Source organism: Xenopus laevis, chromosome 1S (assembly GCF_017654675.1).
Source record: "Xenopus laevis strain J_2021 chromosome 1S, Xenopus_laevis_v10.1, whole genome shotgun sequence".
Taxonomy (NCBI): domain Eukaryota; kingdom Metazoa; phylum Chordata; class Amphibia; order Anura; family Pipidae; genus Xenopus; species Xenopus laevis.
In genome coordinates, this window is record NC_054372.1 from 25529152 (window position 1) to 25553647 (window position 24496).

Below are 24496 nucleotides of genomic sequence, written 5' to 3' on the forward strand. Positions count from 1 at the left end.
GGAGGTTGGGAAATACATAGAACATGTAATGACGTCTGAAGCGTTTCTGCTGCAGAAAAATATATTCATCAAGTTGTTTGCAGGAGCGGTGCAAAATAATCCTATTGCTTTTCCAATCTGGGGTTCCAATCACCCCTAGACCTGCAGGCACTTAATATAAGATGGAGTGTGAAATCATGAATTAGGCTGACTGTGATTATACACTAGAGGTTATAGGACTGCACTTTTTGGCATAGCCGGAATAGCAGGGGACAGTTTTAAATCAAGTGCATAGTTACCCTGGGACACTGGTCCCATAAATGGGTCTTGGGGTACAAAAGACATTCTTATTATTAAATATGAGATGTCTAACCTGCTTTCTTCTGTTGGGAATTAAAACTCCAGAGGCGCTGAGTTCTATATCTGCTGCAGGTTGGGGTTGATGTCTGTTCTAACTGTAAAGATACAGTTTGAAGAAATGAACTATACGAGCGTTGCTATTGAGATTCTATTTACCCCAATGCCAGAATTGTATATTACTCCCTAAAATTCTCTGACTGAACCCTATATAAAAAAAAAAAAAAGAAATCACTGAGAATACATTCACAGGACAGTTAAGCTTTCCTAACCACCACCTCCCCCCAAAAAAATTCCAGTAAGACTTCATAAATAATGTACCTTCTAGTTATATCTTAAATACAGAATGTACTTTCTATAGTATGTGGGTTATGTAGTAACCATGGTATGGGCCACACTGGAGCAACCAATCATCAGTCAGCTTTTACTGCTCTAGTGCAGTCTGAATAATGAAAGCAAACATCTGATTGGTTATTACTATATTATTAAACAGGGGCAAATGTTGCCCACGTAACTACAGAAGCTCCAACATTCCTAAGCGCCTCCAGCTGCTCAAGGGCTTTTACTTACATAAATTGCAAATATTAATAACAGTACTATTAAAAATACATCTCTAGAGTGCAGGGCTAACAAATAAAATAAAAATAAAGGCACAAGCACACACAGCAACCTTCATACCAGATACATTGGCATTACAGTGTGAAAAACCGAAGAACCAAACCACATAATATAAATCTATATGGTTATATATATATATATGTGTGTGTATATATACACACATATATATATCAAAAGCCAAAAACATAAAAGCACAAAAAATGGAAATGTACGAACATATATATATATATATATATATATATATCTCAATCTTAAAAATAACCTAATACATTTTCTCAAAAACAAACTTCACATGTATAAAATATTCTTTTAGAATATATTTTTTATGGTCTTTCTTCATAAATATTAAAAGAGTTCCTTCAGTTCATCCCAAAAACCACGTTGAGAGTCTTAATATGTTTGGTAGATATCATGCAGTGGAACTTGGATGGTTCCTGCAGGAAAGGCCTGAGGTATATAGCCAGCATATCCTCCATACACCGCTGCTGTGTTCTTCTGTAGTGTGGCTAAGGCTGTGGCAGGAGCTGCAAAGGGTATGTAGCTTGTACCATAAATCCCGGCAGCTGGAATCCTTTGCATGTTTGGAGCCATGGTGTATACTGGAGTCATTGGACGGCCCTGTAAAATCCCCCAAAAAGGAAAATAAGGTCAAACTGACATTTCTCCGTTACCACATACCTTTTGTTCTTTCATCATAGACCAGCTCTCATCTCTTCCCTCCACAATGGGCATACTTATTTTAAATATTGATCTGGACATTTAAAGGAGAACTAAACCCTGAAAATGAATATGGCTAAAAATGTCATATTTTATATACTGAACTTATTGCACCAGCCTAAAGTTTTAGCTTCTCAATAGCAGCAATGATCCAGGACTTCAAACTTGTCACAGGGGGTCGCCATCTTGGATTCTGTGCTGCCATGTAGTAATTATCTGCATTAATTACTAATCAGCCTTATATTGGAACATTCCTATTGTATGTGTACTGTATATTGTGAGTGGGTCCCTAAGCTCAGTAAGTGACAGCAGCACAGAGCATGTGCAGTAGGGATGCACCAAATCCACTATTATGTATTCGGCCGAACCCCCGAATCCTTCGCAAAATATTTGGCCAAATACCGAACCGAATCCGCATATGTAAATTAGGGGTGGGAAGGGGAAAACATTTTTTACTTCCTTGTTTTGTGATAAAAAGTCACGCGATTTCCCTCCCCACCCCTAATTTGCATATACAAATTAGGATTCAGATCGGCCGGGCAGAAGGATTTGGCAAAATCCGAATCCTGCTGAAAAAGGCAGAATCCTGGCCGAACCTCGAAACGAATCCTGGATTCGGTGCATCCTTAATGTGCAGTGAATCAGCAGAAAAGATGATGGGGAGCTACTGGGGCATCTTGGGAGACACACATCTTTTACTGCTAAAGGGCTGTGGTTGCCTTGGGCTGGTACAGAAACCCAAAACAAAATGTACAACATTTCCAGCCTACTAGTTTGGCTTTAGTTCTCCTTTAAAGCTAAATCTCATCCATGTGTTTTAAAGCAAAGTCAGAGCAGTTACTGATCAGTCCCCCACTGCGGACCAGTTTCAAAATACTGGTTTTTGTGGCTGGTCCCTGTCTAGTACAGTCATAGAAGTGGACAAATGCCACTCACCTGAAATGGTGGAGGTGTTGAAACTGAAGGCATCACTGCTGCTGCGGCAACGGCTGCCGGATCTGCCTGAAGCGCCATTGGATTCATCATGTGTTCCATCCCGTGTATTTTGCCTTCTTCCAATAACTTAGCAGCGGAGGCAGCCTGAAACATGGAGTACTGGGTACCAATGGTAGGAATTGCCACTGAAACATATATTGAACTGATCAGCCACAAATGATTTGTTACGGTATAAAATATAACAGCTGGACACTGCAAACTGCAACCCTGATCTGGTGTTACATTTCTAGTGAAATTCTATTTTACTGAATATTGGTTATTCTACGAAGATAAAATAATTTATAATGAAGGAGGCCGAAGCCTGTTACATTTTTTGGGTGGGAATGTAGCAGTGGGGAAAACTGAAACTCTAAGAAAGGGGCCAGTTATACATAACATAGACCAAACTGCACATAACACACAATAGATAAGCCTAATAAATCATGGTAATGCAGAATCAGCCCAACCACAATGATTTTGACCCAATCCCCAAACTATTGTGTTAGTTTTAGAAGAGGAGAAGATTTGCTTGATTTGAGAAAAAACATATTATGCAAAATAATTCAAACAAGGCCCTGGTCAGGTATGGGACCTGTTATCCAGAATGCTCGTGACCTGGGGGTTTCCGGATAATGTATCTTTCCGTAATTTGGATCTTCGCACCTTAAATCCATTAGAAAATCATGTAAACATTAAATAAATAAACCCAATAGGCTGGTTTTGCCTCCAATAAAGATTAATTATATCTTAGTTTGGATCAAGTACAGGTATTGTTTTATAAAAAATTTGGATTATTTGAATAAAATGGGTCTATGGGAGACGGCCTTTCCGTAATTCGGAACTTTCTGGATAAAGGATCACATACCTGTACATATACAGTTTACCGCAGCCGATACATATATACTGTATATAGCGCTTGCACGTGAAGTAGGCCAGATAAGTGTCTGTTGAAAATACGGGGCAGCACCGTTAAAAGCAAAAGGGGCACAAATATAGATCAATAAGTTGCTACTATAGTCATATTTAAACTATAGTCATTTCAAGTTCACTCCTGTAAAAGGGCACAGCTTATTGCCTGAAAGGTGGTATTACACAGCACCCATATTGCATTAACCAGCTTTCCCTTTAACACAGAGTCAGAGTTATTTCCTAAGCTCAGTCAGTGCAATGCTTTAGACTGTGAATGAACTGAAGGATAATAAGAGCACAAGAATATATAGACAGACAATATAATGCTCGGCTGGCAGAAGTTACCCACTAGTTAAGCACAAGTTGAAATGGCATTTTTCAAACTAACCTGTACCGTGTTTAAGAGCAACTGGATTGACTGCAGGTAATTCCAGGTTGGGTACAAGTTCAAAGCCTTTTTCTTGCGGTTTACCCTTCCCTTCATGATATCTGCTATAAATGCCACGGCCTGCTGAGTATCCCCCCAGGTAGGCTCCCCTCGGACCAGGGGCTCTGTTGCCAGCTGCACCTCTCCCTCTGCCTCTTAAGCTGCCTGCTTATAATAGCAACATGACACAATCAGCAATAAGCCATCAACACCCAGCCTGTATCAATACAGCAAGATCATAGCGCTTCCATTTTGGGTTATAAGACTTTAATATCCATAGATATGTACATACAAATATCACACACCTCCACGCCTCAAATGACGCCTGAATTAGTAGCTGCTTCTTGTAGACACACATTCCCTGATCTGGTCACAGAGAACCAATGATTTTGACCGTAGGCCAGACTGTCTGAACAAGTATAGCACCTGGGAACTGGAGGGTTTGCAATGGACCTTACTGCATTCTGATTGCAGTTGGTCTATCCAAACTTAAAACTTCATCTAGTAAAGGTGGCCATAGACGTAACAATTACGATCTTTCTTGGAAAAGATCTTTCCAAGAAAGATCGTTCATTTCAATACACACGTGTAGAGCTGAATCGTCAGATATACAGGTAGATTACAGGTAGAAACAATAGAATTCTACCCGTATCTGACGATTCAGCACTAACAATGGGCGATGTTTGGTTGCCTTCAAAGGCACCCGATCAAAATTTTCCGTCCAACCCAATCGACCGATATCCAAGTCTTCTGCCGATATCGGTCGGCTCTTTTTCCACCATACACACACCGAATATCGGACGAAAATTCGTTTCGTACAATATTATCTGTGCGTCTATGGTCACCTCAAGGCCCATTATTGGCAGACAGATGGAGAACTAGCAGATGAGTGAGAGAAGTCACAGTCTCCTTATCACGTCCTGCTTGTTAAGACCAAATGGTTAAAGGGATCTATCGCCAAAATAAAAATTTAATATAAGCTTCATCTCACTTAAATAAGACACTTTCTAAATACAATCAATTAAACATTTTGTGCCGTTTAAGACAGGCGTGCCCAAAAGGTACATCGGGATCTATCAGTAGACCTTTAGCTGGTGATCAGTAGATCTCAAGACACTGTCAACAAACATTTACTAAGGGCTCCATCTTTGAAACACCCTCCTGTTTCATACTTTTCATTCAGATATTTATTATGTTAAGGGTACATAAGAAATATTTGTATGTTAAATATAGCAATATACTTTTTCCCATAAATCAGTATTTAAGTAATATTTTCCATGGAACAGAATGTGAACAATGCTTTTATGGATGTAAATCATAATGGGACAACATCACTAAAAGTAGACCTTGCATTAGTAAAGTATGGGCGCTACTGGTTTAAGAAATAATCAAGTTACTCTTCAGTATCTCACTCTCCACAACCGGTCACTCTTCATGCTGAGGTCTGGGTCAGATTTTGATTGACAAGTAGGTCTAATACATCTTTTAGGGGGGCTCACCTTTCTTAGCAGAATAAGTCAAATAACCAACTCCAGCACAAACATTTGATAACAAAATAACAGACTCTGGCAAACACCTTGCACCTCGGAGAAATAGGATTTCCATCAGAGCTGGTTATATTTAAAAAGTGAGCACCTAGGTTAAGGGTACAACCCCCATCCAAAAGAAGGTATTAGACATAACTGTCAATCAAACACTGACTCCACCTACTGCATGAAGACAGAATGAAGAGAGACAGGTTGCTCAAAGGGGGAGAGTGAAGTATAACTTGATTATTTTTTAAATGGTACAGAATATTGAATTGATTGTATTCAGCAAGATGCAGCTTATATTCAATTTTCATTTTCGCGATTGATCCCCTTTAAATCTCCTTAAAATCACCATAAAGGTTTAGTAGCATCAAATACTTCTTACAAAGTCATAAATGTCATGATTTGGTCAGTTCAGCTGACTTTGAACATACTGCCTGCCATATGGGCATGTATCACTGTTTTGACTGTCCTGTGATACATTCACATGGCAGATAATCAATCCAAACCGTCATCTGCTGATGTAATATGTTGGCGGGTCATAGTGTTTTGGCAGATGAAAAAGAGCTACTATAGTACAATCATTTGACTTTTTGGCTTTAACAAACAGAACAACAGAATTTGTTATTAATACTCAAGTACTAAAACAATTGTACTGATCTGGCCAATGACATTTCAATCACAACCCCTGTGGTCAAATATTCCCTTAATTGTATTGAATGCGTTATATTAGAGCTTCTGAAGCAAATATACAATATCCGTTAGTGCATGGTAACACCACATTGCATCTAAATCAGTATAAGCCTTATTGTTTTGTGGGGTTACGGGCCTCTTACTAGTACCAAGGATCCCACGAAAATAAACTTGTTTCTAACCAGCTACAAGTTGCAGCTACTAATCACAGACACTAACCACGTGGAGGCAATACGACGGCAAGCAATACTGCTGCATTGTACTCTCAAGGTTTTAAAATTGACCTCATTTTTCTTGCAGCACATACTGGGGCAAATTTTTTTCCAAGTCACTTAAAACCCAAAATGGACACATGCAGGAAGATAAACAAATTTGAACATAGCACACATTTTTTGAATAGGCGAAACTGCATCCTTAATGCACTGTATAAGTGGCTCAATTGAAGATCTACAGCTCCCCACAGCAGCAAGTCTTATCTCCAGGGGTTACTTATGATGGCTGTGCATTTCCCTAGGTTTTCAAATGCATGGCTGCGGATATGGGTAGCTGCAGATTTCCACTGCAAAACATTCAAATAGGTACATTTTTATATACATAGCAGTCAGGTAATCAAAAGACTCCTAGCCCTAGTAAACAAGGTTGGCCATCTTAGGAAACTAAGTTTTTTCCACCTACTGTATAATGTAAATTTCAAGATTGTGAACTAATTTGCTTATGTGCTTTGCCTATCCTCTATGAAGACTACTAAGGGGGAAATACATGAAAAATTGTAAATTATTATTAATCGTTATTGCCATGTTTCACACATAAGAGATTGTGCACAGTGTTACATAACTTTTTCTGTCCTGGGGAATTTGTTATTTGTCGAACTGAGTTGAAGTGTCTAATCAAATTGCCCCCTGCAGCCCTATAAACAATAAAGAACAAGAGCCTGATTTATATTATACTCAAGGTTGAAATGTTCTTTGCATGTATAGATAAGCCAAAGTGCTGGCTTTGACTTTGAGGCATTATGTAGATAACTAGTGAACTGCCACCATTAGGTGGTACTGATCCACTGACATATAATAATACCTCTGCTGGGTAAGGCAACTGCCAATCATACAATAATAAGGAAAGCAGAGCTGTGGGTGCAAATAGGGGGTCACTGCCTTGGGTCCTACAGATCAATAGTTATAGGTAGAAAGGCAGTGGTTATAGCAAGGCTACGTACCCTTGGCAGACCAACCTATATAATTCGTCCTATTCATAAGATTATTAATAATACTGGAAAATAATGTATGCATAGATATTCTACTGAACAATTATACAAAAATAAAATGGACCTAAACCCTGTACCTGTATATTTTATCTTCTGGAGTAATTTCCTGTTTGACTGTTCCTGCCTTCCTCTCCCTCTATGTTGTGCAGACTGACATACAAACAATAGGGTGTATTTGCAAACATAGCCCATGATGAGGATGGGCACCTACCAGTAAGCACTTTACTTACAAGGAATCTACTTTACATGGCACTGTAATAAGGCAAAAATTGTTGGTGGCCTTTATTTTCACGTTAATACACGGGTATTTAGCATTCCCTTACTACAATGAAGATACATTATTAGTATAAAGATACTCTATTATACTAAAATAAATTAAATAAACCCCTATTTTTTTTAAAAAAAAACAACTTAAATTTTCCCTGTAAACCAGTGACATCAAACTCATGCTAATTGTGACCCATGCTCATTGTGACCTATAACAAATTATTTTGGGTGAGGCACTGACAAATGCCAGCAAGGTTGATAAACCCTTTCTAAATTGTATTAAAATTGCTAATATATTTTGTAGTGATTATCTTCTTGTTTTCTTGGACTAGTCTAAAGCTGGATCACTTGGGGAGCATTTGCAGAATCACCCCTCCCAATCAATATCTGAATGAGCTCCAATAATATATTGGTCATGTTTGGCCAATGTAGGGGCACCTTAGCAAGTTATAGCAAGGACACCCACAGCCTTAAAGTGTTTCATGCCTGTACTGCATACTGCACTAAAAAGGGAAAAATAGTCCACTTTTAAATTTGAATTGCTGTCAAGCTATGGGATATCAGGTATAACGTATATATATACTAATATACTAAATACTAATGTGCAAAATGTAGATCTAAGGATTTTTTCACTTTTTCCTAGAAGTATCATACTGATTTGAGAGGATACTTTGCAGAAGAATCAAGGTTTAGATTAGATAAAGGCAACATAAAGAAAGAAAAAGTATTTTAAAATTTTAACTCATATGCAAGATTAATACAAACTCTCAGGAAGGGAGAAATAATTTGATGAAGCACGGCAATCAATACATTGCAAGCCATTTGGGAACAAAACAATTGGAAAGAAAAATGGGAGCAGTTCAATCCAGACAAATAAATTAGGGGATAGGTAGTAACGTGGGTAATGCAACTGTTACTACATAAATGCCAGTGTGTTAATATACTTTCATTGTAATCATATATATTTATATAAATATTGTCATAGACTATAGCCGAAATGTGAAAAGTACCAACCTTTGACGAAGTAATCTCTGTTTGGACCAATCAGGGCATTGTATGGGTACCCATAGTATGCCAGGGTATATGGGTCACAAGAGTAAATGTAATTGGGCTGGGTGACTTCAGTGGCTGTAGCCGTGGCAGGTGCTCCTCCTTTCGCAGCTTTCTGGTAACGTGTATACTGTTCCTTATCTACAGGCTTGGCCAAAGTGACTTCTATGCAGGATCCTTCCACTTCAGTCCCGTTAAGCTGCCTCATAGACTGCACTGCATCTTCTCTACTTGAAAAATGCACAAAAGCATAGTCTCTTATTTTTTTTACCCGCTCAACGCACCCAGGATTGAACTGACCAAAGATCATTTTAATTGAATCCTCAGATGTTTCAATCATCAAGTTTCGGACATAAAGAATTTTAACTGTTTCCATCACATCTTCGTCAACGTCGATTTCCGGTTCTGCCCAGTCAACTGCAATCTGGTGGCCCCACAGCTGGATTCTTCCCGGCATCAGTTTCCGCCTTGCCATGGCAGCTGCTCTGTGGCTTTCATACTCTACAAAGGCGAATCCTCGATTTTTCATTTTATCAGCAGCACTGGCATAAACAATGACATCAAGTACCCCTTCTGTCACCTTGGAGATTTCTTCCAAAATCTCTTCTCTTTTCTTCATCTTTGGGATACCTCCAATGAACAGTCTGCAGTTATCAACACTACAGCAAACCCCCAACAGTCTCCCTGGTCTTATTTCATAATTGTTCAGCTCCCTGACTGCTTGCTTTGCTTCACGTTTTTTTGTGAACATAACAAAGGCATAGCCGCGATTCTTTCCATCAAAGTCCATCATGAGGCGCATTTCGAAGATCCTACCTGCACTTTCAAACACTGGGACCAACTCATCTTCATAAACGTCCCTGGGTATTTTTCCAACAAACACTTCACAACCACGGGGTGGAGGGGACCCTTCCCAACCTGGGGGTGGACCACCATATTTCCTTTGTCCATTTTCCTGGACCATAGTATAACCTGTACGCTCCATGAGATTAATAAGTGCTGCTTCATTAGGGACTCCGGTGACACCCTCAGAAACATTAGAAGTAGACATATTTGATGATTCGTTGCTTATCATTGCAGTGGAATCTTCTGCTGTCATCATGCAAAAGTCATGCAGTACTTGCTGAAACCTATTAAAAAGACGAGATGAAAACAAACATTAAACCGATAATAAAACAGGGCACAACAAAACATATTAAAGATGGAAAATTCTTCATGTTAGAGAATAGTTTTAAGAAACAGATTAATCACGAAGAAAGAAAAAAATGTGGCTAAATTCTTACAACGACAGGAAAAAATATTAAGCAATGGCAAATAGGTTTAGGAGGCGCTCCTTATCATGAAAAGACTTGCTCAAATAGGTCTATTATTTATTTTACATAAATGCTTTTATGCAACTTAGCAGGATGATATTCTCAATTTATATAACACATTAATAAAGTTAAAGTATTAAATGATTAGGTAAAAGTAGATTTCCAACATCCAATAAAAACCCATATTATTTCTATACTTGGGGAATGTTCATTCATCCTAGGTTGAAATATTGCTTTTCAGACTGCTGAAAGCAAGAGTAAAGCTGGCCATACATGATAAGTCCTCACTATATCTACGCCTGTTTCCACTGTTGCTCCCCTTAGGTTGGCATATCGGGGGGAAAGATCTGCTCGTTTGGTGACGGGAGAGAGCTCCATATACAGGCAGATTAGCTGCCAAATCCTGCCCGTGTATGGCCACCATAACAGCCTTCCATGGCTCCCATTGTTTTCAAGGGAAATGCAAGGAAGAGACTCCAGCTGAAAAATGCTAAATGATTCCCAACATACAGGATGGGATTGCCAAACACAAAGACTGGATAGTCATACTTATGACAAACTGCTAGAAAATACTTCTCTGTAGAGGCTTATTTTTTCCAGTAAGACGTCACATGTTTATCACAGTCAACCTCCCAAGCTTGGCTCGTCTAAAGCATCACTTTCATGGTATCTTCAGACATAACTGAGCCCACAGAAAAAGTCATAACATAACAACAGGAATGCATTGTTTTGGTAATTTGTATCTACAAAAAAAAACAACAAGTGGTGACTACTGTGTAGCAACAACTCCATTTGGGCCTTAAAAGATTTACAAAAGAATCCCAGAGATGAGGAAAGACTGATTAGTTTAAGTAACACTGTATAGTATTGAGGCAGTTTGTGCACTATTATATATATTTACATAAAATTATCTGCACAATTACGCCTCCATTACCGAGGTTTGTGACTCATCAAATTGGAACCTAAATGTAGAATTCATATTGACTGATTTATTCATAGGCATGTATTTAAATATGCATATCAGTCTAATTTGGGTGTGTGTAACTAATATCTTGTGGCGAATATAAATATTCATATAAATTACACTTTATAGATACCACCAAATAAATAGTCACCATTCTTTTCTGGGGTGTGGGAAGGTATACTGAGTACAATATGACTAGTAAGGAATAGACAAGTATGCAGTAGTAATAGGAACGTGCAACTTAAAGGGATACTGCCATGGGAAAACATGTTTTTTTCAAAACTATCAGTTAATAGTGCTGCTTTAGCAGAATTCTGCACTGAAATCCATTTCTCAAAAGAGCAAACAGATTTAATTTTGAAATCTGACATGGGGCTATACATATTGTCAGTTTCCCAGCTGCCCCCATTCTTGTGACTTGTGCTCTGACAAACTTCAGTCACTCTTTACTGCTGTACTGCAAGTTGCAGTGATATCATTCCTTCCATTTCCCCCTCCAGCAGCCTAACAACAGAACAATGGGAAGGTAACCAGATAGCAGCTCCCTAACACAAGATAACAGCTGCCTGGTAGATCTAAGAACAGCACTCAATAGTAAGAACCAGGTCCCACCAAGACACATTCAGTTACAGTGAGTAGGAGAAACAACAGCCTGCCAGAAAGCAGTTCCATCCTAAAGTGCTGGCTAATTCTGAAAGCACATGACCAAGCAAAATGACCTGCAATGGCTGCCGACACACCAATATTACTTACAACTAAAAAATACACTTGCTGGTTCAGGAATTAAATTTGATATTGTAGAGTGAATTATTTGCATTGTAAACAGTGTCATTTAGAAATAAAAACTACACCATAAAAATCATGACAGAATCCCTTTAAGGAACCCCAAGTTAATACCATGCTTTGTCGTGACAAAGGATCCAACACATTCCAAGTAAAACTCATCGGTGGATTCTGGTAATTGGCAGCAGGGCTTCCGTAAGATGTCACAGACAGTCAATATTTATTGGGCTGGTGTGGGTCTTGAGTACTTGCCAGGGCCTATATTGAATCCCAGTCTGGACATTTAAAAGAAGTCAGACTGGTGTTCTCAGCCTTATATATGGCTGCCAACTACCTTTATATATGCGCACTAATGTATTCCTTAGTATGAGAGATGCTTTATTCATTAGACAATTATTTAAAAACTATTTTATATTTCCATCAGAATTTGCTTGAAATTTAACAGATTACAATTGGTAAGTCACTTTGTCCAACAAGTGCATTGGAGAATGTATTCAATACAGGATCAGGATTTGCTTGTGGACATGTGGCTGAATGGATGGATCTGGCTTTTTATGGAACCCTCTTCTGTGGGATATTGTGTCTTTAGTTTGGAACTAGGCAAGTGGGACCAAGTTACACTTCCAACCACTGCACCCCGCCTAATATCAAATCTTCATTTAGACATTTAGTACAGGTATGGGATCAGTTATACGGAAACTCTTTATCCAGAAAGTTCTGAATTACTGAAAGGATGTCTCCAGTAGACTCTATTATAATCTAATAATACACATGTCCCTTAATCCAGAACTCTTTGGTCATGGCTCCGTTTCCGCCTGTAGCAACCGCCTTTGACTTCGGGAGGAGCCCTCTGCTAATCAGATGCCGCCAGGACTTAATAAGAGAGGAGCCTAGTAGGAGTTCTGGACGAGCAAAGGGGCACGATTGTTTACCAAGGATTTTGGACAGAAGGCCACAACTCAGGAGGAACCAAACAGAATAGCATGGTCAGTCAGGCCGGGTGGTACAGGCAAGGTCAGACAGGCTAGGATCAGGATTGGTGAGTTCAGAATAATCAGGCAGGCAGGCAAGGATCAGGATTGCAGAGTTCAGAGTAGTCAGGCAGACAGGCAAGGGTCAATACAGTATAACAAGCAGGATTCACAAGGAATAAGCACCCAGGAACTAAATAATTAAGACCTAACAATGGGCAACGAGTTTCATTCAAAACCCCCTTTAAATACATTTGAATTTCGCGACATTACGCGATGACGTCATCACGCCGGCTCGTAAAAACCCAGAAGTGCGTGCGCCACAGGAGAACCAGCAGTGAAGGGAAGCAGATGCACACGGCGGGCGTCCCCGCTGGCCACTAGACCACCAGGGTGAGTCCTTACAACACATTTTTACAAATCATTTATTTTTTCTCTGTAATAATAAAACAGTAGCTGGTACTTGATCCAAACTAAGATATAATTAATACTTATTGGCAGATAAACCAGCCTATTTGGGTTTATTTAATGTTTACATAATTTTCTAGTAGACTTAAGATGGCCATAGATGTAAAGATCTTTAAAAGATGTTTTCGTTATCGCGAGACCACGATTATCTCGAAACGATCGTTTAAATGTACGATGTGTCCATCAACTAAAAAGACCATTTCAGGCGATATTGCCAGCAAAACTGAAGAGTCGCTGCCTGCTTGGCCCTGCAGACATAGACAGATTGCACTGGAATCAATAAATTTTTTTTACCTGGCCGATCAATTTTCTGAATGATGTCGAACGAAAAATCGTAAGATGTACGATCGTTCGAATCCCACTAACTTCACTATAGTTTGACGGATTGGTTGGACATCGCTAAAATCGATCGTTCGCCAAAGAAAAATCATTGCGTCTATGGGGACCTTAAAGGTATGAAGATCTAAATTACAGAAAACCCCTGAGCATTCTGAACAACAGGTCCCATACCTGTATATCATATTCCCTGCATTTCTCACTGGTTAGATGAGAAAGAGCATATCAAACATCAGTCAGTCGCATATGGAACCCAACCTAGCCCTGGTCACTGCCCCACTCTGTATATGTTGTATTCATTTCTTCTTTTGGGAATTAAATGAAAAAGTTATAAAAATAATTGCGGTTGATTTAAATTCCATATGTATTTGTGTGGACATCACCAACTTGGGTTTCTGTATGGTATTTAATAAGAAGCCAGGTTACTCAAGCTATACATTCCCTGTAGCGTGGCCTCCTCCACCCCCGCCGTGGACACTCCTGATCTTTTTCTAGTGTAGAAAGCATTTTGGCTGATTTTGTAGTTACTCATTAAGCTCAGGTACCAATGAGTGACTTTTACAAATCAAGCATTTACAGACTGCTGGCTCTTCGCATGGTGGGGGCGGGTGGGTGGTGAATCTAATATCCATATCTGTATTTCTGTCATATCGACAGAACTAAATTTCAAAGTGCAGTAATTTGCCCCGACCTCTGATCCACGATGTTTGTGTAACCTTTTTATGGGAATTGTGAAATACGTTTTACAGCAAGTGTTGAGGGTGGAAACTGAAAATTAAGAGATTGTGAACATTTATTTACTTGTGAGCAGGGTTAATATCATAAAAACATTCAAATGTTTAACTAGCAATGGGACCTGCGATCTTTGTACCCAACAAGACAGCTTTATAATGTAATTGTGATAAAAATAAACTCTCTTATCACACGTTGCAAGGCTAATATGTGTTTTAAAGGTAAAAAACAATCACCTGCAGCTTGTTTAATGGATATCAACTGAAAAGCACTAGCAAATCTGATTTTAACATATATGGGCCCAATGCATGAGTAGTTTAAATAAAAGCTTATTTGATATTGTCTGGCCTGATGGGTGGTATGCTTAGCTTCTTTATGAAACCTGGAGCAAGATGGGCCATAACATTTGGGCAATTATGTGTGTGTGGTGGTGGCGAAATGGGTTGCTTAGGGGCATATTTATTAAGATATAGGTTATAACCTTTTTGCACACCATCACATTCCATTTACGTTGAATGAGACTAAAAACTGAGAAGATAAATCCAAGTTGTTAGAAACTATTTCCATGGCCAATGATTAAGTGCCTTGGGGGGGGGGGGGGACGAAACGCGAAGGGCCAATGAAGATGTGGATCTTTTCAAATTAATCTACAATAAATAATAAATTTTTTATACTATTTTTGGTGGCCCTTGTTGAGTCTTCAGGGACCTGTACAGATCAGTTGGGAGGGGACCCAATCAATGGCTCAATGTGGTTCTAACAGATGGGATAATCTAACCTGTCTGATAGATATCTGGTCAATCTCTAGGAAAATATTGGTCAGGCGGGACATTGGTTTTGCCTAATACAAGGGGAAATTAAGCTGCTGACTTGGCCTGGAGAGCAGATAACATCAGCAGCTGTAATGGCCCCATTAGCACCTGTGCAAATCAGCACAACTGCAGAAACCTATAGCAATCAGACATTTTTCTTTAATAACCACACATGAACAGTCACATATATTCAGGGTCAGAGTGGGCCAGCAGGACATTGGTAAAAATCTGCCACCTGGATTTCTTCCCAGGGGTTCTGTCTCAGGGCCCCCCTCCAGACCCTGAGGGCTACTGCGACCAAACAGTGTGTGCACTGACGCGCATGCGAGAGGGGGGGGAGGGATGCAGGACGGGAGGCAGTGAGGCAGCAGCCCTCAGAGTCCGGAAAGGGGGGCCCTGAGGCAGAAGCCCCGGTGGGCCCTGGGCCCCCCAGTTCGACCCTGCATATATTACCAGATGGAGGGAATTTGTAGGAGAATTTAAGACTGGATATATCACTGATAATAATCATTTGCACAATTTCAATCTAGCCCACTAATTCTGGCCACAGAAGCACAGATAACATCGTACAAAACGAATTTTCGTACGATATTCGGTGCATGTACGGTGGGAAAAGAGCCGACCGATATTGGCAGAAGACTTGGATATCGGCTAGCTCATCAATCAGACTGGACGAAAAATTTTGATCGGGTGCTTTTGAAGGCACCCAAACGTCGGCCATTGTTAGTGCTGAATCGTCAGATACAGGTTGAATTCTACTCTTTCTTTCTGTATATCTGCGATTCAGCTCTCCAAGAAAGATCGTAATTGTTACGCCTATGGCCACCTTAATTAAAGGGAATATATCGTGCAACCTTTCTTGTATAAGAAGGCTTTATAAACTGAATTCAGAGCTATATTAGCACGGAAGCTATTTTTTTCCAGAGATACTTGAGAACAATAAAACATTCGGCAGTAATTACAATTAGACAGCAACCGTATTTATTAGGAGTTGTGCTCATTTTATTTATTTATTTTTGTCACTCTGCTGCAAATGAAGGGAAACCACTCGGAACCCTTTGCCACTGGGTAAACAGGACCATTTTGGCCGTGCAGCTATAAATACAAGTCCCCCAGCCTGTTGTGATGGGGGAATGAAAGCGAGACGAACATCAAACAAGCACTCGTTCGTAGGGCAGAGTCAGAGGAGGAGACATACAGTATAATGGGATTAGAATAAAGAACAATGCTTACATTGTCCACCTTAACCCCTTCATTGAAAGGACAGGTGGAAGAAGTGAACAGAAACACAGATCATTGAACAGCGGGGCTCGGTAAACTTATCATTGAATGGATTTATTTAGGAACTAAAGCTAACTGAAAACCAATTAGAAGATTAAGGAAAAAAAACACACCCCACCTCAGATTAGAAGGGCCCCTTATCGGCCAAATGATCTTATCTTTTGCAAGTGCTACACCGCACACAGACTACACCAAGGACAAACAGGAGTCTCTATTTGTGTACAAGGCACTCCCAAGGGCCCGCTCACTTGATTCCGTTGCTACGAGTTCCCAGCTTGGTGACTCGGACATGAAACGCCGCCAGTCCGGTGCATACTTATTCTAATATTACTGCGCAAATCTCAGCTTGCCTAGTAATACCTAGTAACAATAATGTGCAATGCACTAGTCATCTCATAGGTGATATACCTGTAGCACCAACCATAGTTTGAGACCCACTTTTAAAGTCCAAGCTAAGGCCTTTAGCTCATAATAGTGTCACACACATAAAGGCAAAGTCACACGTGGAGATTCGGGGAGATTTAGTCGCCCGGTGACAAATCACCTCTTCCTCGGGCAACTAATCTCCCCAAATTGCCTTCCCACTGGCTAAAATGTAAATTGCCGGTGGGATGGCAATCGGATTGCTTTGTTTTCCGAAGTTTCCTCGGGAGGCAACTTTGGGCGACTTCGGAAAAAGAAGCGCTCAGAGTGCCATCCTGCCGGCAATTTTGATTCTAGCCGATGGGAAGGCAGTTCGGGGAGATTAGTCGCCCGAAGAAGAGTCGATTTGTCGCTGGGTGACTAATCTCCCCGAATCTCCATGTGTGTCTCTGCCCTAAGTGTGATAGCAGTCTATTTGAAAGTATAGGAAACAGACCAGGAACAGGCAGTACTTTAGTCTGCAAACACCCTTTATTGGTGTATTTTCACTCACAACATGTTTCGGGAACCAGTCCCACTGACAAACCCCAGACATATCCAGAAAAACCAATAACCATAAAGAGCAAACCTTGGCAAACCCCTCGGCCAGCAGCACAGTTTGCGAATTTCTGAATTAAATCTAATAAAATACTAAATATGAACCAGAAGACATAAGGATAATGCCTAAAAATGCTCAGCAACCCTAGGGTTAACCAATAGTTCAATGGATGTTATTACTTGTATCCAACACTACACACAAGGTACAGGTCAGGAAAATTACGCTGTGAAGTTATTTTAGCATTTTAAATGAAATGAAAACATTAGTATCAGAAGCAGCTATTGGGGATCTACATGTTCCAGGGCTGGTGGGGAATGCTGGGACTTGTAGTGCAACAAGTACAAAGGTCTTCTCAATGTTTTCTTGCAAATAGAGAGCCAAACACCCTGCACAGACATGGGCACATGAGCAGTGACACAAAATATGCTATAATATATTATAACGATTTATAAAATGAAAATGAACACACCTTTTCTAAGCAGAAGTGTTGCCATACCTTTCCAGCCTCAGTGTGACAGGTCAATAGAACAAACCAGCTTTGGTACAGTCACAAGTTCTGTATAATTCCCTTCCTGCTCAAGCGTTCTCATTGGTCAGCAGCAAAAGGGCCATTTACATTCCTTGGAAGGTATTTGCTAAGGACACCTGAACTCAGTCTGGGGAGGGCGGGACTGGGAGGAGGGGTTTAAAGCTCCCACATGCACTAACTCCGTTCCATAGTTTGAACATTAATAGAAAATAATCTGCAGCTAATGCTTTTTTTCTCCTGTTTTTTTGGCTGTTCTTGCTGAGCAGGAAGACAAATTCCGAGGGCAGTCATGACATTTTGTCCTATGGTTAGACATTTAACCGACTCCCAACCCAAAACTGGCAAAGGGAGTGACTCAAGTACAAACAACTTCACCCTAGCACGGGCATTGTGCAAACAGTTGGTTCTGCCTTGCTGATAAGATAAAGAAAGAACACCTTCCCCTTGGCAATGCTCTGTTTTCTAGGAGTATCTACCTAAACCGTATGTGATCCAACCATAGCCTACTGGGAAAATAACAACCCATTTAAGAAATGACACCATATTATGAACAGGGATGTCCTGTGGCCGGGCATGGGAAAGCTAATCCACATTCTTAATAATTCTACTTGTAACCATCCAGCTGCTTTCACACTACAGCTCCCAGCATCCCCTATCAGCATTTGGCTGTTGGTAGACTCAGCACAGATATAATACATGACTGACACCATTTTGTCAGACTAAAGCTGGCCATAGATGCAAAGATCCGATCGTACGAATCATCGTACGATCGGACTTTCCCATCTCCCGACCCGCCACTAACCATTCAGATCAAAGTCTTACCAGTCAGATTAGTTAAAGAACAGATCAGCAATGTTCTGCCCCTGACAGCAATCGTACGATATCTATGTCCCACCAAAGCTAGTGACAGTCTCCCACTGAAAATCGTACGATCGGCAATACACGCAGAGATATTATCGGTAGACGATAGAAATTTTCTAACCTGTCCGATTGACCAAACGACCGATCTCCGCCGGACGAAAAATGTCGGGACTCTCCACACACGGTTCAAAAATCGTACGAATCCTCAATTCGTACGATCAGATCTTTGCATCTATGGCCAGCTTAACACTGCTTTGGTTTGTCACTTGCAGTACCACTTTTCACCTGTTGGGTTCATTACAATGCTACACACACTTAGGGGTAGATTTACTAAAGGGTGAAGTAGCAAACGCTAGTGACAATTCGCCAGTGTTACCACCCGCAGGGACATTGCAATTTTACCAACGGGCGAAGGCGCCAATTCGCTAGTGAAAGAGATGTGCGCTAGAGCTCATTCGCACTCTATCGCCAGGCGACAATTCGCTCTGGTGAATGGAAGTCACTCCGTAAATTCACTAAAATGTGCAATGGAGTGCATAAATCTTTCTCAATCTTCTGTTACTTACATCATATTCTGAGTGGAAAAAGCATCAAAGTTCAAAAAAGTAGCATTTTCTTTTTTTTCAGAGTGATAGCCTGCAAAAGTCCTAAATTTTTTTTATTGGGTAACCGGGTTCTCCCATACATTTTCTAACATATAAAACATTAACTATACAGTGGGCTCATGTGTAGGGCATTACTCTATTGTCTTTATTAAAGGAGAAGTCAACCCCTACGTGCAAAAAATCGCTCCCCCCTCCCCTGTGTAGGCCCCCCTCTCTCCTCCCCACGGCCTACCTGCCCCCCTGGGCAAATGCCCCTAACTTGTTATTTACCCCTCCGTGCAGGTCCTCTCCTGCTGAGTTCACAGCAGCCATCTTCTCCCGAGCGCCCTTCTTCCTGGATTCAGCAGCGTTTTTTGGAGCATGCACAGTAGTAGGCATTTGCCAGTGCGGATCTACTACGCATTCGCCAAAAATCATGAAGTTTCCGAAAAAAGAAATCGGAAACTTCGTGACTTTCGGGGCGCATGAGTAGTAGCTCCGTACCGGCAAATGCCTCCAACTGCGAATGCGCCCGTAAGTCACGAAGTTTCCGATTCCTTTTTTCGGAAACTTTGTGACTTTTGGAGCATGCACCGGCAAATGCCTCCTACTGCGCATGCACCAGAAAACGCTGCTGATTCCAGGAAGAAGAGCACTTGGGAGAAGATGGCTGCTGTGAACTCAGCAGGAGAGGACCTGCACGGAGGGGTAAATAACAAGTTAGGGGCATTTGCCCAGGGGGGCAGGTAGGCCGGGGGGAGGAGGGCCTACACAGGGGAGGGGTTTTTACACATAGGGGTTGACTTCTCCGTTAAGATTCCCTGGACATGTGTAATTAACAGTGGAAATGTAATGTATTTGTTGCAACATTTAACATAAAAACGTACATTCAACTTTAAATTTCCCCCGGTATGCAAATTAATCTGAGCGCATAACCTCTATCGAATCTGCGCTAGGCAGAAATGAACGCTAGTGCATCTTCGCTTTGAATGACTCGCATTGCTGAAGTAACGTTAGCGAAAATTTGCCAGCGTCCGCAGGCAGGACGAAACTTTGCATTTTAGTAAATTAGCGTTGTCCAAGCAAATTTTCGCCCGGCGAAGTGTTGTGATGGGTGTGAAGCCGTCGCTGTCGAATTTTTGCCACTTGGTCAATTTACCCCATAGCTGTCTAAAACCGGACACACAGTTACATTACTATAGAGAAAACAGTACTGAGAGGGAACACAGGGTGAGAGGGGATGGTGGTGGTGGTGCCCCAAAAATATACTTTGCTGATGGGCTTGGGGGTGCAATATTGCACCCCAGTAGCCACACTACATACTGGCTGCCGCCTCCTACTGACTTGCCACTCCTTAACAAGTGGGCAGTTTACTAGACAATGCATGAGGCCAGAACACTTTACTACAGATCCTCTTTAAAAAGCATCGGTGCCAATGGTTTGCTCATTTCACATTCTAAAATAAAATTAAAATCGTAATAAAACTTAATTTTCAAGTCAGCCTATTTGCCTGGGTTGAAAGCAGATGAACAAGAAACAAATTAACCTGACAACGATAAATATTTGAAAACTATTTTTGCACGCGAAAAAACCACCCACCTTTATTCTTTGCCACGTAATTTCTGTGATTTGCCCTGTTTTATAAAACTTAAGCAGGTTATGAAAGCTCATGTGCTCATGTCTGTGCAGGGTGTTTGTCTCTCTATTTTCCCAATGCAAACGCTGCTTTACTGCTAATAAGAGTTGGGTGAAAGGGAATATTAGTTCACAATAGTGAAAGTTAATCAGCACATAACAACCGTCTCCAGATTTTGGACGCACTTAAGGCAAAGTAAACAACACACCTACATGAGCAGTTAAAAAGCCTAACAGAAACTCACTAGGGAGGTACAATTTGTCAGCTCAGCGAGCACAGTAACTAACCCACAGGGCAAAAAAATAATAATAATAATATAAGTAATGATAAACTAACTGTATGGAAGCCCCTCGGTGCAACAAGAACCAGCATAGAGCCAAAACAGCAGCAAACAAAGAGTGAACTATTCCCCAGCATTTATACACAACATTAGACGACTTCTGATATAAACGTCTGCATAAAGTTTCAGTTCCTCCATGAAAAGCAAGGCATTATTGTGTAAACACATTCATCTTGCAGGGACAACCCGAGAAGTACAAAGAGATAAGGGCAAACAAGATAAGCTGGATTTACCCATTTCGAAGTGGACGGGTTGGATTTATGAAGATGTAAACCCAAAAGTGCAATTTTTCCTAATGAAAGAAATGGCAATTCTAACTACAATTAATTGAAAACAAATTTTTTTTATTGGTTTTAAAGTCATTTAAATACAGGTATGCAGGCCCGGGACTGGCAATCTGTGGGTTCTGGCAAATGCCAGAAGGGCTGCTGTAAGGTCCCATAGACAGTCACTATTTAGTAGGCTGGTGGGAGGCTTTTTGGGGCTTCTGTATACTTGGAATGCCAGGGCCTATTTTGACTACCAGTTCCAGACCTGCAGGTATGGGACCTGTTATCCAGAATGCTCTGGACCTGGGGTTTTCTGGATAAAGGATCTTTTCGTAATTTGGATCTTCAACCCATAAGTCTACAAGAAAATCAGGTAAATATTAAACAAACCCAAATAGGCAGTTTTTTTTCTTCAAGTAAGGATTAATTATATCTTCGTTTGGATCAAGTACAAAGAACTGTGTTAATATAACAGAGAAAAAGGAAATAATTGTGGAAAATTTTCGATAAAAGGGAGTCTATGGGAGATCGCTTTACCATAATCCAATGCTTTCTGGATAATGGGTTTCTGGATAACAGATCCCAATACCTGTATCATTTATATTTTTGTCCCTTTTCTATTTCCTGCCCTGACTTTTGAAACAATGTAGCAAATGCATATTAGGGTTCGGATTCGGTTCGGTATTTGGCCGAATCTTTCACAAATCTAAAAATAGTGGATTCGTTGAATCCCTAAAAAATAACACATTTTTCAATGTAGATCATATTATAAAGTTACTTAGAATTTAATTTGCTTTCATTAGGCACAATTTAAATGTTGGGTTTACATTGCCCATCGGCCAGTTGGCACAAGAGCATGCAGTGGAATCAACGCTGAACTAAAATAGCATGTTGTATTTGCATATGAGGTTGATTATATTAGCAACTTTTATTTATACATGTACTTCATATGCCAGCATGTTTCTCATACAATATATCAGAAAGTGCAAAGAATCCATTCATGCCAATTACAAATGCCAATTGGGCCAGGATTACCAGCCATACCAAATCCAAACACTGAGCTTTTGCCTTGTACCCACCTCTGAAGGGACATCACACTTATAAGGGAGATCCCATAATTGATTACATAAAAGCACCAGCGGAGGCTTACATTATGGTAGCTCCCATTGATGTATAAATGTGAATATTCTCAGCATGGGGTGAGCTATGCCCTAATAATTTATATTTACAGAGAAATAAAAGATTAAATCTGTCCGTAAACAGGGTCCCTTTACAAGGCTTGTGTTTGTTTTCCCTTTAAACAGTCCTGTACATGGCAGTGGTAAACAGGCAGACAAAAGCAAATGCATTTCATTGTGTTGTATGATACTGATGGTGAAACCTAATGGCAACTGTTTGACAAAGAACATGCAAATTACCCTGGCAGCAAAAATGAGGAAAATTAGCACGTGGTTCCAGTTTCATGGAAGCCCCTGAATTACCACATTTAGATTCAGGCTGCGTCACACTTGGCTGATTCTCATCTTGCAGATAAACGCGGGCCCCTACACTAAAATCAGTGCTTTACTGTATTTGCAGCTGGAGTCACAGTGTAGCCCTTGGTGCAGGCAAACAGAACGAATATTGGCACAAAAATGCACACTCACATGTTTCAGGGGAGAGATACACGCTGCTATTTCGGGAGATTAGTCCCCCAGCGAGAAATCGGTTCTTCTTCAGGCGACCAATCCCCCTGAACTGCCTTCCCGTTGACTAGAATGGAAATCGTCGACGGGATGGCACTCGGATCACTTCGGCTGTCCGAGGTTGCCCGTAGATTCCTTGTGAGGCAACTTTGACCGACTTCAGAAAACAAAGCATTCCGAGTGCTATCCCTAGCCGGCGGGAAGGCAGTTTGGTGCAATTTGTCGGCCAAAGAAGTAACTATTTCTCGCTGGGTGACTAATCTCCCGAAATAGCAGCGTGTCTCTGCCCTTAGAGGAAATCTGCTTTGTGTGTGCACCCAGGCCAACTCGATGGCTCCGAGTGAAGGCACAGGGGTAGGCTGATCGGAGTGTACGGGGCTTAATTCATTCCACATGCCGAGATTCAGTCTGGGATGGCTATGGCCATACACTAAAGGACCTCGCTAAACAAGCGGATCTTTGCCCCTATAAGGCAGGACGATATCGGGCTAATCCGATCGTTCAGCCTTAGGGCCAAAAGATTGGTTTACAACAGTGGGAATAGGCACAGACGGGACAAGGACTGCATCAACTAGCCGATGCAGTCCTCGATCACAGGGGAAAATCAGAAATCGGTAGGGAGGCCCGTTGGAAGGCATATAAGCTGCCAAATAGATATAAAGTTGGCCATAGACGTAACAATTATGATCTTTCCTGGAAAAGATTTTTCCAAGAAAGATTATTCATTTCAATACACGTGTAGAGCTGAATCGTCAGGTATACAGGTAGAAACCATAGAATTGTACTTGTATCAGACGATTCAACACTTCCCAGTGGCCGATGTTCCGGTGCCTTCTAAATTTTCCACCTGGGCTGATTGACAAGCCGACTGATATCCAAGCCTTCTGCCGATAGCGGTTGGCTTGTCTGTGGCCATACACGCACCAAATATCGTACGAATATTAGTTTTGTATTATAATATCGGTGTGCGTATGGCCACCTTAAAGGACCCTAGTCAGCAGCTTAAATCTGCCAGTCTATGTCTTACAGTGGACCTGTCACGCAGACGCAAAAAGCTGTACAATAAAAGTCCTTTTCAAATTAAACATGAAATCCAATTTCTATTTCTTATTAAAGCATTCATAGCTGTTGTAAGCTCATTTAAACATCTCAGCTGTCAATCAATTACTTTCACTTTCCATTTAGCACT

The 24496-nt window shown here is 40.8% G+C and overlaps 1 protein-coding gene across 3 annotated transcripts; it reads right to left on the bottom strand.

Annotated features, from left to right (window-relative positions):
* Window positions 1-479: 479 nt before the first annotated feature.
* On the bottom strand, window positions 480-12910 carry rbm47.S (RNA binding motif protein 47 S homeolog). 3 transcript variants are annotated; one of them, XM_041579430.1, is made up of 5 exons: window positions 11957-12908; window positions 8747-9912; window positions 3944-4147; window positions 2608-2792; window positions 480-1572 (listed from the first exon to the last, which is right to left on the bottom strand). In XM_041579430.1, exons 1-5 carry the CDS (start codon window positions 11986-11988, stop codon window positions 1345-1347), a joined length of 1815 nt encoding a protein of 604 aa, XP_041435364.1. In that variant the 5' UTR covers window positions 11989-12908; the 3' UTR covers window positions 480-1344. The 3 variants fall into 3 exon arrangements, with proteins under 3 accessions (XP_041435364.1, XP_041435363.1, XP_041435365.1); XM_041579429.1 differs by having other exon boundaries at window positions 3944-4150; window positions 11957-12905; XM_041579431.1 differs by lacking the exon at window positions 3944-4147 and having other exon boundaries at window positions 11957-12910.
* Window positions 12911-24496: the final 11586 nt, after the last annotated feature.